Source organism: Hyla sarda, chromosome 5 (assembly GCF_029499605.1).
Source record: "Hyla sarda isolate aHylSar1 chromosome 5, aHylSar1.hap1, whole genome shotgun sequence".
Taxonomy (NCBI): Eukaryota; Metazoa; Chordata; class Amphibia; order Anura; family Hylidae; genus Hyla; species Hyla sarda.
In genome coordinates, this window is record NC_079193.1 from 282,894,296 (window position 1) to 282,911,287 (window position 16,992).

General features: G+C 45.8%; 1 protein-coding gene across 3 annotated transcripts in view; it reads right to left on the reverse strand.

Moving 5' to 3' along the window:
• The window catches only part of PRKDC (protein kinase, DNA-activated, catalytic subunit), a 631,631-nt gene that overhangs the window by 454,844 nt on the left and 159,795 nt on the right, over window positions 1-16,992 (reverse strand). For all 3 annotated transcript variants that reach the window (XM_056521838.1, XM_056521836.1, XM_056521839.1), the window contains exon 22: window positions 16,140-16,246. In XM_056521838.1, the coding sequence (XP_056377813.1) occupies window positions 16,140-16,246 (107 nt within the window). The remainder of the gene's footprint in view (window positions 1-16,139; window positions 16,247-16,992) is intronic.

Genomic DNA, 16,992 nt, shown 5'->3' on the forward strand with positions numbered 1-16,992 from the left:
AAACCTTCCGCGACTCTGTTACCACACAAATCCAGTCGCTGCAAGAAGCTACGAAAAACTTGTCCCTTCACCAAGCTGCTGAAATAGAACACATCGACGACCTAGACAATAGGAACAGACTGAATAATATCAGGATCAAAGGTCTTCCTGAATCCGTCCAACCCCAAGACATCCCGAGGATGCTGCAAAAAATATTCAACGAAATCCTTCAGAAACCGCCTGCTACCCCGATAGAGCTAGACAGAGCTCAAGGGGCCTTAAGGGCCAAAAATCCAGACCCAGCTTAACCCCGGGACATCATATGCAGGATATATTTCTTCACCCTAAAGGAGGAAATAATGAAGAAGGCACGAGCTTTAAAAACGCTTTACTATGATGGACACCAGATCTATCTGTTTCCTGACATTTAATTGCGCAAACTACGCCTACGGGCAGCGCTCAAACCCCTCTTGCAGATTCTACAGAATGCGAAGATAGTGTACAGATGGGGATTCCCATTCTTCCTAATTGCCAGGCATGGAACCACCACAGCTGCCCTACGCCACCCACTAGACCTCCAGAACTTTCTCAATACCTTTCGCCTTCCACCTGTGCCCTTGCCTGAATGAGACAGACTTTATAAACTCACTTCATACCCCCGACGGCGCTGCCTACAGCCAAGCGTCCCTCGACCTTGAATCTGAATGAACCTCAAAGGCCTTCGAAATCCTCCCAATCAAGACAAGACCTGATCTCCAGATGACCTGACGATGTACTCGTCATTGCATTTTCCCCTCCGTTGGTCGGTCTTGTGAGAAGACCTTGGACTACTCTGCAATATTTTGCTTTATGGTTCCAGTTTGTTATATGTGCTTACTCTGACTTGTTTACTAACCGCCCCCACCCCCGTGCCTCCCATCTGTCATTCCCTACCCCCTCAACCTCCCCAACCCTACCTGACTGCATTGCTAATATGTACTAACTCCACATTACCTAATTGCTTCCGCCAACCTATCACCATGCTGGATATTGCTCTGGCCTTCCTTCCTTACTGCTGACCAGTTGCACTCGCCCCCACCCCCACAGTCTTGTCATACTCACAATACCTGCCTCCCATACTCTTTTATATATGCGGACCGATTTGCCTTCGGTCCCACCAATTACTTACTGCCCCTGCCTTTCCAATAGCCAAGTGGCTCTGTCATATGTCAGAGTGACCTTCCTATAGCTCGCTAGCGGTCATAGCCAGCGGTTGACGCTCCTACTCTGCTACTCTCTCTCACTCCTGGTTGGCACACGCCTTCCACGTTATCCCCAATAGTCAAAGGATTGGACTGGTTCCGATCCTTCTTCTGGCCCTTATGGCCTTTCCTCTTAGTCCCCTTGTACCCATTCTCTTATGGTTACTCTCTCTACCCTTGACTTCCCTGTCCCCGCCCCCCTCCTCTCCTTGTCTTCCTCCTCTTACCTCTCCTGTCTTTTTCATTCTTCATAGGACCTGGACGTGTGGCCGTGACCTGCTGGCTGGTCTGGACCACCTGGATCTCCTCGGCTCCAGAGGTGAGTGGCGCTTACTGACTTGTCCCCGACATGTCCATTGACGTTAAGTTAGTATCCCTCAATGTCCAGGGGCTCAACACCCCAGAAAAACGAGCTCAAGTGCTTTACTCCCTACCCAGACAGAAGACACATATTCTTTTCTTACAAGAAACCCACTTCAAAACAGGCCACATCCCTAACAATATTACCCAATATTACTTTACCTGGCTCCACGCCACCAACCCATCCTCCCGCTCTAAGGGCACCCTCCATTGCCTTCCATAAATCCCTTCCTCTGTCGGTCACTTCGCATGCAGTAGATCCTAATTCTCGTGAAATGTGAACTTCAGGGACGGAGGCTCACTCTTGCGAACTCCTTATTAGAACCCTGGGCTGAGAGCTGCACTACAGGACATAGACTGGGGGGAGGTGTTCTCAAATACTGATACAGAAGGTAAATGGGACATCTTTAAATCAACTCTAAATAACTATACAGCTAAATATATACCAAAGGGGAACAAATATAAACGATTAAAACTAAATCCTACATGGCTGACAAATTATGTTAAAAGAGCAATAAACAACAAAAAAATAGCCTTCAAAAAATTCAAATCTGATGGGTCAGCTATAACATTTAAACAGTACAAGGAGCTTAATAAAATCTGTAAAAATGTAATAAAAACAGCAAAAATTCAAAATGAGAGACAGGTGGCCAAAGAAAGCAAAACTAATCCTAAATAAATAACATCATGTAATGTACTGAACTGGCTTAATGTAGAGATGGTACAAGGTAAGTTAAGTAAAGTAAATGTAAGCAAATCTCCAGGGCTGGATGGACTACACCCAAGAGTTCTTAGAGAGGTAAGTTCAGTAATATCTGTACCCTTGTTCATGATATTTAGAGATTCTCTGGTGTCTGGTATTGTGCCAAGGGACTGGCGCAAAGCTAATGTGGTACCAATCTTCAAGAAGGGCTCTAGGTCTTCGCCAGGCAATTATAGACCGGTAAGTCTAACGTGCATTGTGGGAAAATTGTTTGAAGGACTTATAAGGGATTACATACAGGAATACATAGGGGATAATAGTATTCTAAGTGATAGCCAGCATGGGTTTACTAAGGATAGAAGTTGTCAAACCAATCTAATTTGCTTTTATGAAGAGGCGAGTAGAAGCCTTGACAGAGGAATGGCTGTGGATATAGTGTTTCTGGATTTCGCCAAAGCGTTTGATACTGTCCCTCACAGACGTCTGACAGGTAAGTTAAGGTCCTTGGGCTTGGAAACTTTAGTTTGTAACTGGATTGAACACTGGCTCATGGATCGTACCCAGAGAGTGGTGGTCAATGATTCGTACTCTGATTGGTCCCCGGTAATTAGTTGTGTACCCCAAGGTTCAGTACTGGGCCCGCTGCTGTTTCATTTATTTATCAATGATATAGAGGATGGTATTAACAGCTCTGTTTCTATCTTTGCAGATTACACCAAGCTTTGTGGCACGGTACAGTCTATAGAGGATGTGCATAAGTTACAAGATGACTTGGATAGACTAAGTGTCTGGGCATCCACTTGGCAAATGAGGTTCAATGTGGATAAATGTAAAGTTATGCATCTGGGTACTAATAACATGCATGCATCGTATGTCTTAGGGGGATTAAACTGGCAGAGTCACTGGTAGAGAAGGATCTGGGTGTACTTGTAGATCACAGACTACAGAATAGCATGCAATGTCAGGCTGCTGCTTCCAAAGCCGGCAGGATATTGTCATGTATAAAAAGAGGCATGGACTCAAGGGACAGGGACATAATACTCCCCCTTTATAAAGCATTGGTACGGCCTCACCTGGAATATACTGTTCAGTTTTGGTCGCCTGTTCATAAAAGGGACACTGCGGAGTTGGAAAGGGTGCAGAGACGTGCGACTAAACTAATATGGGGCATGGAACATCTTAGCTATGAGGAGCGATTAAAGGAGTTACAATTGTTTAGTCTTGAGAAGAGACGTTTAAGGGGGGATATGATAAACGTATATAAGTATATAAATAGCCCATACAAAAAATATGGAGAAAAACTGTTCCAGGTTAAACCCCCCCCCCCAAAGGAAGAGGGGGCACTCCCTCCGTCTGGAGAAGAAAAGGTTTAGTCTAAAGGGGCGACACGCCTTCTTTACCGTGAGGACTGTGAATTTATGGAACGGTCTACCTCAGGAACTGGTCACAGCAGGAACAATCAATAGCTTTAAAACAGGGTTAGATACATTCCTGGAACAAAATAACATTAATGCTTATGCAGAATTATAAAACTACATCCCTTTCCCTTATCCCCTTACACCCTTCACTTCAATTCCCTGGTTGGACTTGATGGACGTATGTCTTTTTTCAACCATACTAACTATGTAACTATGTAACCCTAAACAAATTGTCCCAGTTCGCCACTGGTCCTATCCTAATGGGAGGGGACCTTAATCTCCCCTTATTCCCCCACATTGACACTTACACGGGACACTCGACCTTATCTCATATCAAGCTTAGGGCGCTCCGGAAAAAACTCCATGACATGCAATTAAGTGATATCTGGAGGTCACTACACCCTCAAAAGAAAGATTATACATTTTTCTCCCACGCTAGGGGCTCATATAGTAGGATTGACTATCTATTCTGCTCTCATCAACTTCTCGGCTCGATCACCAGATCACAAATTGGGACTATGTTATTATCAGACCACGCCCCGGTGTTTGGCTCATTTACGCTTCCCAACTCAACCAAACCTCACTCTTCTTGGCGCTTGAAAGAGTCCCTTCTTTTGGATGAGCTGTGCGCTAAAGAACTTAGAGAACTCTATAGCTCATTTTACTTCTGATCATGCAGCTGACACCTCCTCGCCCATCATTAAATGGGAAGCAATGAAATGTGTGTTGAGAGGTATCCTTATTAAACATGGGGTGAGGTTGAAGAGGGAGGTGTCGGCCAAATTCCTTTCCCTACAGTCCAAATTACAAAAACTTTGGAATCTCTCCACAAACGCACACAGCAAGATCTAGTGTACAGGGACCTGATCAAAGTTCGCACCGAGCTGTTGGCCCTCATGAATAATAGCCATAGACATTACATTGCAATTGACAGGGAAGCTTTTTTACGAGTGGGGAAACAGATCGGGGAAACTTTTAGCTAGAGCCCTTAGAGCTAAGCGCTCTTCCTTGTTTATACAGAAGATCAAACCCCCTTCTGGTCCCCCTACTCATCTAACACAGGACATATTAGAAGCATTTCGTCAGTATTACGAATCATTCTATAATATCCAGAAACCCCCTCCCCCATCACCCCGTGGTACAAGCGATCCCTCCCTGTCACAATAAATATCTGATACAGCCCTGCCGCGCCTTTCCCCGGAGGCTGTCCAGGCCTTGGAGGCACCCTTTTCTTCGGAGGAATTACTTGATGCTATTACCCACTTGCCTGCGTGCAAATGCCCAGGCCCGGACGGGTACACGTCCAAATTCTACAAAGCTCTCCGGTCGGGAGTAGTGCCTCCATTGCTGGAAGTCTTCAACGACTTCTCCACTACACGTAATTGCCCCTCCCCACACACATCCTTTTTAAAAGCTTACATCACGGTCATTCCGAAAGAGGGTAAGGACCCTCTATTATGCACTAGCTATAGACTAATATCTCTGCTCAATGTCGACACTAAATTATTTGCGAAACTGATAGCGAATAGGTTGGCTCCGTTCATGCAGTCCCTAATCCACCCGGATCAGGTGGGCTTCGTTCGAGGACGCGAGGCCAGAGACAACATGCTCCGGACCTTCTCCATTATCCACCACGCCTGTAAACAATCTAAACCGCTATTCCTTCTCTCGCTTGATGCGGAGAAGGCCTTTGACCGAGTGGATTGGGACTTCATGAACTCTTCGCTGTCACAGATCGGTCTGGGCGCGACAATGTTGTCCCGTATCAACGCACGGCCAACTCCAACCCAACGGCCCAACTCAGAATTAATGGTCAGCTGTCGGCACCGCTGGACATTCGCAACGGCACGAGAGAGGGGCCCTCTCCGCTACTATACATAATTTGTATGGAGCACCTCCTGATAGCAATCAGAAACAATCCTGATATTAGAGGATTGTCCCTGTCCTTGGGCCAGAGCAAGTGTGCAGCGTTCGTGGACAACCTGCTACTTTACCTCTCCTCACCTCTCACCACCCTCCCATCGCTGCTCTCCACGATTAAACTCTTCTCCTCCTTAAGTAATTATAAGTTAAACATGTCAAAGTGCGAAACTCTTAACATCTCGCTTCCTCCTGACCAAATTCAAACCCTTAAAAACACTCTTATCCGTCTTACCCGTTCACATGGCGCTCCGGTTCCTTGAAATACCTTGGCACCCAGATCCCATCTAATCTCAAAGACACCTTCAAACTCAACTTCCCCCCCACTATTACACACCCTTCGATCCGACCTGGCCAAATGGGACACAAGAGACTTCTCATGGCTAGGCCGGATCAATATACTTAAAATTAATGTGCTCCAATGAATGTTTCTCTAGCCTCCCCGTTGTTCTACCTCGTTCCTTCCTCAAGGTACTGTCCTCCATACAGTCAAAATTCGTCTGGGCCGACAAAACCTCTAGACTAGCGAGACACATCCTTATACGTAGGAAGCCGGATGGTGGCCTATCACTTCCTGACTACCAATCTTACCATCTAGCGGCAGTACTCACACGTGTCTTGGATTGCTTCCACCATGCTAAAGATAAACAATGGACCCAAGTGGAATCCGCTACTGTTGGGAGCGATCCAAGAACACTTCTATGGTCACCTCGCCTCCCACCCTCCATCCCATCCATACACGACCTCCCTCCTGTACTCTTATCTGGAGTGCATGTAAGGCTTACTTGTCGCACATCCTTGTCTTCCCGCAAAATGGCCCACTGATGCCCCTCTTTGACAACCCAGCCTTCCCTCCCACGAGCTTCTGCACCGCTTTCTACAAGACTAATTACACTACCTTCAATTCCCTACTCACGGGACCCAATCTGAAATCTCTCAGAGAGATCGTGGGGGACTCTGAGCCTACCCCCGCCCAATCTTTTCAATATGCACAGCTAAAACACTTTTACTCGGTCTCTAAACTGACCTTACATCTCCATCAACCGCTGACAGACTTTGAAAGGCTTTGCACTGCCGCGACTCCTAACTCCCATACTGTTAGCGTTCTGTACGCCCTACTTCTTAAGGACACCACGAGCCTACCTTTATCATTTAGAGCAGGCTGGGAGGATGAGATTGGCCATCCAATACCAGACCCTGACTGGTCCAAAGCGCTCACCAATTGCCACAAAACCTCCATCTCGTGCAAAGCACAGGAAATCAATTATAAAGTGCTCACAAGATGGTACAGAGTCCCACAAAGATTGGCTAGGATGTTTCCTGGCGCTTCTGAAGTGAGCTGGAGATGCCTTAATGACAGGGGCACTATGTTGCATGTTTGGCTCACCTGCCCTTCCCTACAACCTTTCTGGTCATGTGTCATCTCCATAATTAAGAAAGTAACTCTGGTGGATCTCCAGCGCACACCGGAGACGCTCCTCCTTTCCATTCTACCCCAGACTATTTCCAAAAGTACTTCCCGCCTGATTTCCTTTCTCCTTCTGGCAGCTAGATCTGTCATACCTCGACTTTGGAAGTGGACAACTCCCCCGACCATCTCTACTTGGTTACTGGAAGCTTCCAAACTCCATAGAATGGAGGAGTTGCTAGCTGACTCCTCTAAACAATCAGCTAAATACCTCTCAATTTGGGCGCCATGGGTACACTTTACATCCTCCCCAGACCCCGACTCTCTGTTCCTGGCTACCTAGCTGTTCTGATATTTTTTCTTATCCCTCCACTTCATGATCCCACTGAACTCTTGGCTGACTCCCCCTTGACATTGATGACAGTATCCCTACCCAACTATCGGGACTGTTCCTATGACTGACATGCCCGCCCTGTGAGCCGAGGGGTATCCTGCAGTGCCCTGGATTGTCCGGTGAGTTACGCGCCCTCATGCCTAGGTCCTATCTTCTCCTTTTCTCCTTTCCTTTCTTTTCTATTCTCTGCTCTCTTCTGGACTCTTCTCCTCTCTTCTTCCCTTCCCCCTTTCTTCTATCCTCTTTTCCTCTCCCTCCCACCAGCCTACTTACTCGCTTACCCCTCCCCCCCCCCATCTACTTCTCTAGTCTTTCTTGCCCTTTGTGCCCAGATGACGGGGGGGGGGGGGCCACGTCTATCTGAAGACTCAATGAAGGAGTCAGACGAGGCACCCCTAGTACGCGTGTGAGAGCGTGAACCCTGTAGAGACAAGGAGCGGGCCCCTTTTAGAGGCCCTGCGCAGGGTAGACCCCTTCAAGGCGGACACCACCTCCTGGGAGGCCTCAGCCACCGAACGGGAAACTTGGGTCAAGTCAGCCATATACTGGGTCAGGGAAGAAACCCAAGGCTGGTGGAGCGGCTGAATCTACCGGAACCGAAAGGGGATCAGGGGGTACCAGGGGGTCTTGGGGAGCAGTGGAGCAGGAAGGGCAAGTGGGCTCAGTAGAGCCAGGCATCTTGGTATTACAGTGCTTACAGACAAAATAAGTCACTGACGTCAGGAACTTTCTCACCCTAGTCTGTGTCCCCTGGCAGCTGGGGTGAGGAGAACCCGGCTCCGTGCAGCTAGAGTGACAGAAACAGGCCAGCCAATAGCAGAGAGAGGCGTGGCTGAAGCAGAGGCACTAACTAATTGGCCCCTCCTAACTGAAAATTGTGCCCACGGCGCTGACTGGAGGCTACTTCGCGCCTCTGAAGAGCTCTGACAGCCCTGTGGGCGGAGCTACAGACAGCTGAGAAAAAGCTGTAATGGCGCCCGCTCCTTGTCCAGAGCGCACATGTCAGCCGCATATGCGCTCGGGGGAATAAAGCGGGTGGCCTAAACGCCGGCAGAGACTGCAGGAGAAGTGAAAGTAAGCCGGCGCTCAGAGCGCCCGGCCCGCACAGACTGGCCGAGAAGAAGCTGTAATGGCGCCCGTTCCTTGTCCCGAGCGCACATGTCAGCCGCATATGCGCTCGGGGGAATAGAGCGGGCGGCCTATACGCCAGCAGAGACTGCCGGAGAAAGTGAAAGTAAGCCGGCGCTCAGAGCGCCCGGCCCGTACAAGTGCCGCGGCTGTCAGCCGCATATAAGGTGCTGCGGTCAAAGTAACCACACACACAGCGAAGTAAAACACAGATTACATGCCCCCTAAAATGCAACTGCTCCCCCAGAATAAAAAGTCCAGCCCCTGAATAAGCCAGCCCTATGACCTGAAAAGGTGGGCCAAAAACAGGGGGTCTCCAGAGGTTGCAAGTCCGCACCTAAGGAGAAAAGGGGGAAAGTACTTACCTCAGTCAGAAGAACTTACCTAATTGAGTCTTCAGTGAAGTCTTCAGTCAGCTTTTGTCACCTGCATCACGCCTGGCTGCTATGTTTGAGCAAGGCGAGCAGGTAAATAGGGGGACCCGGACCCATGAGGTACCAACCCAGGCGCTGACCGTTGGCGAGGGGGGGTGAACAGCGCATATACGCAATGTCTGTGCCCCCTTACTCGCAATGGGGAAACAGGGAACCGGAGTCCCTGGGTCCCCACCTGAAAACAGGAAAGAAAAAGGAATAAAAAACTAACACGTCCCTAACTAGGAAAACAAAAAATCAAAAGACCTGGTCTGGAGAATTCCAGACCATGTCCACCTCCTTCAGACACTAAGCTTAAACTGATTACTTCAGGGCCTGAAGGCGGGTATATCCTGCTGGGAGGAGCCGACTTTTTTTTTATTACCATAGTGTCACACCTCCTAGAGACAGCAGCATACACCCACGGTCTGTGTCCCCCCAATGGAGCCGATAGAGAAAAATAAGCAGTTCTCCTACCTCCATGTGCATCACTCAGCTGTATAGTAGGCACAACCAAGCGGAGCACATAGAGCTAGAAGAATGCTTCTTTATTCACCCACACAGCCTCTTTTATCTCTTTGCCTATCACATAGAGTAAATAAAGAAGCAGTTCTATCTCTGCAAGTACTGACATAACCAGGAAGAAAAAAAAAATTGTGAACAAATTCAAATGAAAATTGGTAAGAAACTTTACTTGAGTAGGGGGATCTGTCTACACTACCGTATATACTCGAGTATAAGCCGACCCGAGTATAAGCCGAGGCCCCTAATTTCACCCCAAAATCCCAGGAAAAGTTATTGACTCGAGTATAAGCCTCTGGTTGGAAATACATCATCCCCCCCTGTCATCATCCAGACCCCTGTCATTAACATCCTCATCATCATCACCTGTCATCATCCCCTTGTCATCATCCCACACCCCCCCTTCATCATCCCCTTGTCATCATCCGCCCTCAGTGGTCTTCAACCTGCGGACCTCCAGAGGTTTCAAAACCAACTCCCAGCAAGCCCGGGCAGCCATCGGCTGTCCGGGCTTGCTGGGAGTTGTAGTTTTGAAACCTCTGGAGGTCCGCAGGTTGAAGACCACTGCGGCCTTCGACATCATCCAGCCCCCTCTCACCCCCTTTAGTTCTGTACAGTACTCGCCTCCGCTCGGCGCTGGTCCGGTGCTGCAGGACTGTCCGGTGAGGAGGTCGTCCGGTGGGATAGTGGTTCCGGGCTGCTATCTTCACCGGGGGCGCCTCTTCTCCGCGCTTCGGGCCCAGAATAGAGGTGTTGCCTTGACGATGACGCAGAAGTACGTTGGTAATGAACGTACCTCTGCGTCGTCGTCAAGGCAACGTGATTATTCTGGGGCCGGGCCCGAAGCGCTTAGAAGAGGCCTCCCCAGTGAAGATAGCAGCCCCGAACCACTATCCCACCGGACAGTCCTGCAGCACCGGACCAGCGCCGAGCGGAGGCGAGTACTGTACAGAACTAAAGGGGGTGAGAGAGGGCTGGATGATGTCGAAGGCCGCAGTGGTCTTCAACTTGCGGACCGCCAGAGGTTTCAAAACGACAACTCCCAGCAAGCCCGGACAGCCGATGGCTGCCCGGGCTTGCTGGGAGTTGTCGTTTTGAAACCTCTGGAGGTCCGCAGGTTGAAGACCACTGCGGGTGGAGAGTTCACTCGAGTATAAGCATGTTTTCAGCATGAAAAATCGTGCTGAAAAACTCGGCTCATACTCGAGTATATACGGTAGATATTAGGGTTATAGGATTCTGAGTTAAAAGGAAGATTGCGGGATAACCCCATTGGTGTCTCAGGCCATCTAAAGGTTTTTATTAGAATCATTAATGGTAGGTGTCTGGCTACTGGCTTCAAAGTCACTTAACGCTCCAGAGCAAAAATTTACGCCCTGGTGCTTTAAGTCCAGTATATCAAGGGGGTAAATTTACGCCTGATGTCCATAACTGATTAAGCAGATTTAGCAATAATCTTATGATACATTGTGATAAATAAAGACAACAGAAAAGAGGGTCAGCTTCTCCTAATCCAAGCGCACGGCAGTCTCCGCTCCACAGATTAGCTGCTAGAAAAAACAGGAACCAGCATAAATCTGTAGAATCTTCAGATTTATTGGAGATTAAAACATAGAACAGGATAGGAACACGTACCGGCACGCGGGAATGGCAGGTTACGTGACCCTTCATCAGACAGATGCAAGGTGATCGAAACACACATTTATTTGGTGATTCACAGGTGAGGCCAAGTGGTCACTGAAAAAGACTTCATTAACCCCTTGCCATCCTGATGCAGTGAAATACACCTTAAATTTCACATAAAGGTACGGAAACAAAATGCATAAAACAAAGAACAAAGGAAGATATCACATATCATAATTGCTTAATAAATCCAAAATGGGAAAAAAATATTTTCTAATATTAGGGGAAAAAGCAAATAAATGAAGTGAATAAAAACATGCAGTATAAGCCATCAATCATAAAATAAAATGTCTGATCTCAAATTGAGACCATGAGGTTGGTAACACTGTAAATTATGTATCCAAAAAGCCTCTCTGTTACGGAGAGCTTTCACTCTGTCACCACCTCGCTTTGGCTCGTGCACTTTTTCTATACTATGAAAAGAAAAGCAGGATATAAGACCCCCAAAGTGTCTGGAAGCACTAGAAATATTTACATGTTGAGGATTGGATATGCTTCTAACATGTTCATGAATTCCGAGTATCAATAAACGCTTGGCGCTTCCAATGTATGATAGGTGACATGCTGTACACATAATTCTGTACACCACGTATGGTGTCTGGCAATTGATGAAGGATTTAATTGGCAGTATGTGTTGGTCAGATAGCCCTGGTGTGAATGCACATGTATGGGCAAATCTGCACACCACACATCTAGAATGGCCACAAGTCAAAAATCCTTTCATCGTTAGCCAGGTATACAAACATGGTCATAGAGTAGGCAGCATGTTAGGAGATAATACATTGCCAAGAGTAGGAGCCCTATGAGACGAAAAATTACAGCCATGTTCCAAAATTTTAGCTAAGGACAGGTCCTGGTGTAAAATGGGAAGATATTTTTTCACAATATTGATAACTTGTTGATATTCATTACTGAAAGTTGTAAGAAAAGAAACCTTCGATAACATGTCTGAATTGTTCAAATTATGCGATTTTGACGCCAATAGTGAATTTCTATCCTTGCTGCTTACTATAGATTGAGCCCTTGTAAATTCCCCCACAGGAACAGATCTAATTGTATGTTGAGGGTGACAAGACTCTGCTCTCAACAGCGTATTGCCAGCACTGGGTTTTCTGTATTTACAGGTATGTATGTTATTATTTTCTGCAAAAAGGAAAATGTCTAAGAATGGAACCTCATTTTGATGCCAAGAAAAGGTGGAAAATTGATGCTCCAGTCTTTTGTATGAAAAATTCATCCTCAAACATAAAAAAATTATGTGACAAAATGTAATGTAATGCCTTCAATGTAAATTATTTTGATTCAGGACTATAGTTAGAAAATAAATCCATAATGTCAGAGACGGTTTGTACAGAAAGTGTATGCGGCAGTGATGAGTACAAAGACTCAATGTCCATTGTGAGCCAGGACTAGAGTACAAAGACTCAATGTCCATTGTGAGCCAGGACTAGGAGGACATCCATTCGAGCTGGCTGACAATGGACAGCAGTAAATGTTGAGTGTCCACCCACTCACACAAATGTTCATTTAAAGAGCCGATGCCCGCCACGATGGGTCTCATGGGTGGCGGGAATCGGCCCTTGTGAACTTTTGAGAGAGAGTGGAAAACCGGGGTGACGGGATTTGATACCAAAATATAGTTAAATTGTTTCTGAGAAATAACCCCCATGTTTGGTCCTGTGTTCAGAAGTTGAATGAGATCCTGTGTGAACATCACAGAAGGATCACCCTTCAAACGACTGTACGTACTGGTATGACCTAAGAGAGTCCTATTTATAAAGAGAGACCTATTTATAATACATATCACTGCCCCCCCCCCCCCCCCCCCCAAGGTATACTGTCACGCAAATTGTGTTGTAAACACATAAGATCTTGTATTACAAGATCCTGGAAACTGTCCATGGTGGAAGATATAACTTGTAAAGGGTAAAACCCGGGATTGCCTACAGTAAAACAGGGAGACTCAAAGATAGTTTGCATAACAGACTATTCATTTTCAAGCAATCTCAAATTACAAAGAGACATTTGTTCAGACAATGTGGTACAAGGAACAGATGCATGAGGAATAGCAATAGATTAAAGGGGTACTCTGGTGGTCAACGTGTTTTTCCGTTTTTGACTTACCCTATTTGTTTTGTTTCATTTTCATTCTTGTTGTTTAGCCTACTCTATTTCTGTTCTTTGTTGTCTTTGTATCTCCCACTTTGTTTTCCTATCTTTGCTTCTATTTCCTGTTTCTTGCTGTGCTGAAAACTACAAATCCCAGCATGCCACATGCCTTGCTGATTTGGGGCGGCTCCTTTTTTGTTCTGTTTGTTTGTTCTGCCCTTTACCCACCCTACTATTTTCCCGGGTCGGCCCCCTTATACACAGCACACTAATATAATCAGCCTTGGTTGGGATACACTGGCATACACACACAAAAGGGACTACAACTCCCAGCATTCAGGAGTCTTCAGTCTGTGGTATAACACCAGCATCCTGCCTCTGTAGTATCCTGGGGGTTGTAGTTCACCACACCTCTGTAAGGCATACACCAGTGTTTCCCAACCAGGGTACCTCCAGGTGTTGCAAAACTACAACCCCAAGCATGCCCTGACAGCCTTTGGGCATGCTAGGAATTATAGTTTTGCAAAAGCCGGAGGCACACTGGTTGAGAAACACTGGTGTAACATGATGTGTATGCTGAATATGCTAGAACAGTGTTTCCCAACCAGTGTGCCTCCAGCTGTTGCAAATCTACAACTCCCAGAATGCCCAAAGTCTGTCAGGGCATGTTGGGAGTTGTAGTTTTGCAACAGCTGGAGGCACACTGGTTTGTAAACACTAGCATACACACAAACAAACACAACAGGGACTACAACTCCCAGCATGTGTCATTCAGGAGTCCCCCCTCCCCCTTCACATATAGAGATCATTCCCAGTATGAGATTTATTCCCCTGCAGTCCATACATCCCCAGCTCGTGCACCTTCTCATCCTCCCCTTCAGATAACACTTATCTTCTCTGTGAGGTCCTTCTCCTGTGTAGACCTGTGTCCTTAGAATACAGAGCAGGGGGGAGGGGAGATGAGGAGCTGTGTACTCAGCTGGATGAGATGAGGGGGCGTGGCTTATTCCTCATGCAGACAGAGAAAAAAAAAAGCTGTGACATCTTGTTCACAACAAACTCAGAACTGTGGACAACAGTAAAAGAAAACCCTCTGAACTACAGAACTGCCTGCCCAACCAACAGGTAAGCAAAACACACACATGCAGCCAAAACATATAACACATGTATATTGCAAAAAAAACTAAAACTTACAAAGAAGATGCCATATAGTCCCAAAAATTTACCACCGGAGTGCCCCTTTAAGGCACTGAAATAACCTGAGTCTCATTCAAATCCTTGATAATATCAAAATGCTTTTTAACTGTAAGAGTTCGTACAAATGTGTTCACATCAAGAATAATGCTGGAAACATCAAAATGATGTGATGGAGAGAAGCAATGTATTATCTCCTAGCATGCTGCCTACTCTACGACCATGTTTGGATACCTGGCTAACGATTAAAGGATTTTTGCCTTGCGGCAATTCTAGATGTGTGGTATGCAGATTTGCCCATACATGTGCATTCACACCAGGGCTATCTGACCAACACATACTGTTAATTAAATCCATCATCAATTGACAGACACCATACGTGGTATACAGAACTATGTGTACAGCATGTCACCTCCCATACATAGGAAGCACCAAGATATCATCCCCATGTTGATCTCGAAAGTGTCTGGAAGCACTAGAAATATTTACATGATGAGGATTGGATATGCTTCTAACATGTTCATGAATTCTGAGTTTCAATAAACGCTTGGTGCTTCCTATGTATGGGAGGTGACATGCTGTACACATAGTTCTGTATACCACGTATGGTGTCTGTCAATTGATGATGGATTTAATTAACAGTATATGTTGGTCAGATAGCCCTGGTGTGAATGCACATGTATGGGCAAATCTGCATACCACACATCTAGAATTGCCGCAAGGCAAAAATCCTTTAATCGTTAGCCAGGTATCCAAACATGGTCGTAGAGTAGGCAGCATGCTAGGAGATAATACATTGCTTTTCTTTTCATAGTATAGAAAACGTGCACGAGCCAAAGCGAGGTGGTGACAGAGTGAAAGCTCTCCGTAACAGAGAGGTTTTTTGGATATATAATTTACAGTGTTACCAACCTCATGGTCTCAATTTGTGATAAGACATTTTATTTCATTTTATGATTGATGACTAATACTGCATGTTTTTATTAACTTCATTTTATTTGCTTTTTTGGATTTATAAAGCAATTATGATATGTGATATCTTCCTTTGTTCGTACCTTTATGTGGAATAAAAGGTGTATTTCACAGCATCAGGATCACAAGGGGTTAAAGGGTTACTCCGGCACTAAGACATCTTAAGATGCCTGATCGGGGGGGGGGGGGGGGGGGGGGGGTCAAAGCTGGGGACCCCCATGATCTTTCACGCGGCACCCCGTTACCATCAGCCCCCGGAGCATGTTCGCTCCGGGTCCGATGACTGCGATCACGGGGCCGGAGTATTGTGACGGGGTGCCGCATGACAGATCACAGGGATCCCCAGCAGCGGGACCCCTGCGATCAGGCATCTTATCCCCTATCCTTTGGATAGGAGATAAGATGTCTCAGTGCCAGAGTACCCCTTTAATGAAGTCTTTTTCAGTGACCACTTGGCCTCATCTGTGAATCACCAAATAAATATGTGTGTTTCATTCACATTGCATCAGTCTGACGAAGGGTCACGAGACCTGAAACGCATCACTGCCATTTCTGCATGCTGGTATGTGTTTCTATCCTGTTCTATGTTTTAACCTCCAATAAATCTTAAGATTCTACAGCACTGGTTCCTGTTTTTTCCTTGCATTGTGATAAATACATATAACTAAAGCACCATCACAAATTAAAGGACTTACCACAGAAAGTGTTTTTGTTCTCTGTATTTGCTTAATAAGATATTTATTAAAACCTTTTTGTGATGCACGAGACAGGCGATCAATGTCAAGAGCATTCAAAGACTCATCTAAAATAAATCAAGCAGAAACATAATTAGGTCATGCAACAATATATTTTTTTTTAACATTTTTGTCCCTCATTCGACAAATTAAAAAATCATGTAATATGCAGTATCATATTAGAAATATGTATATATTATAATTAATATACATATACATACAGTGAAGATCAAAAGTTTGGGCACCGCAGGTAAACATTTGTGTTAATGTGCATAAAGAAGCCAAGGAAAGATGGAAAAATCTCCAAAAGGCATCAAATTAAACATTAGACATTCTTATAATATGTCAACAAAAGTTAGATTTTATTTCCATCATTTACACTTTCAAAATAACAGAAAACAAAAAAATGGTGTCTGCAAAAGTTTGGGCACCCTGCAGAATTTATAGCATGCACTGCCCCCTTTGCAAAGCTGAGACCTGCCAGTGTCATGGATTGTTCTCAATCATCATCTGGGAAGACCAGGTTATGTCAATCTCAAAGGTTTTAAATGCCCGGACTCATCTGACCTTGCCCCAACAATCAGCACCATGGGTTCTTCTAAGCAGTTGTCTAGAAATCTGAAACTGAAAATAGTTGACGCTCACAAAGCTGGAGAAGGCTATATGAAGATAGCAAAATGTTTTCAGATGTCAATATCCTCTGTTTGGAATGTAATTAAGAAATGGCAGTCATCAGGAACAGTGGAAGTTAAAGCAAGATCTGGAAGACCAAGAAACATAGACAGAAAAGCTCGCAAGATTGTGAAAAAAACAA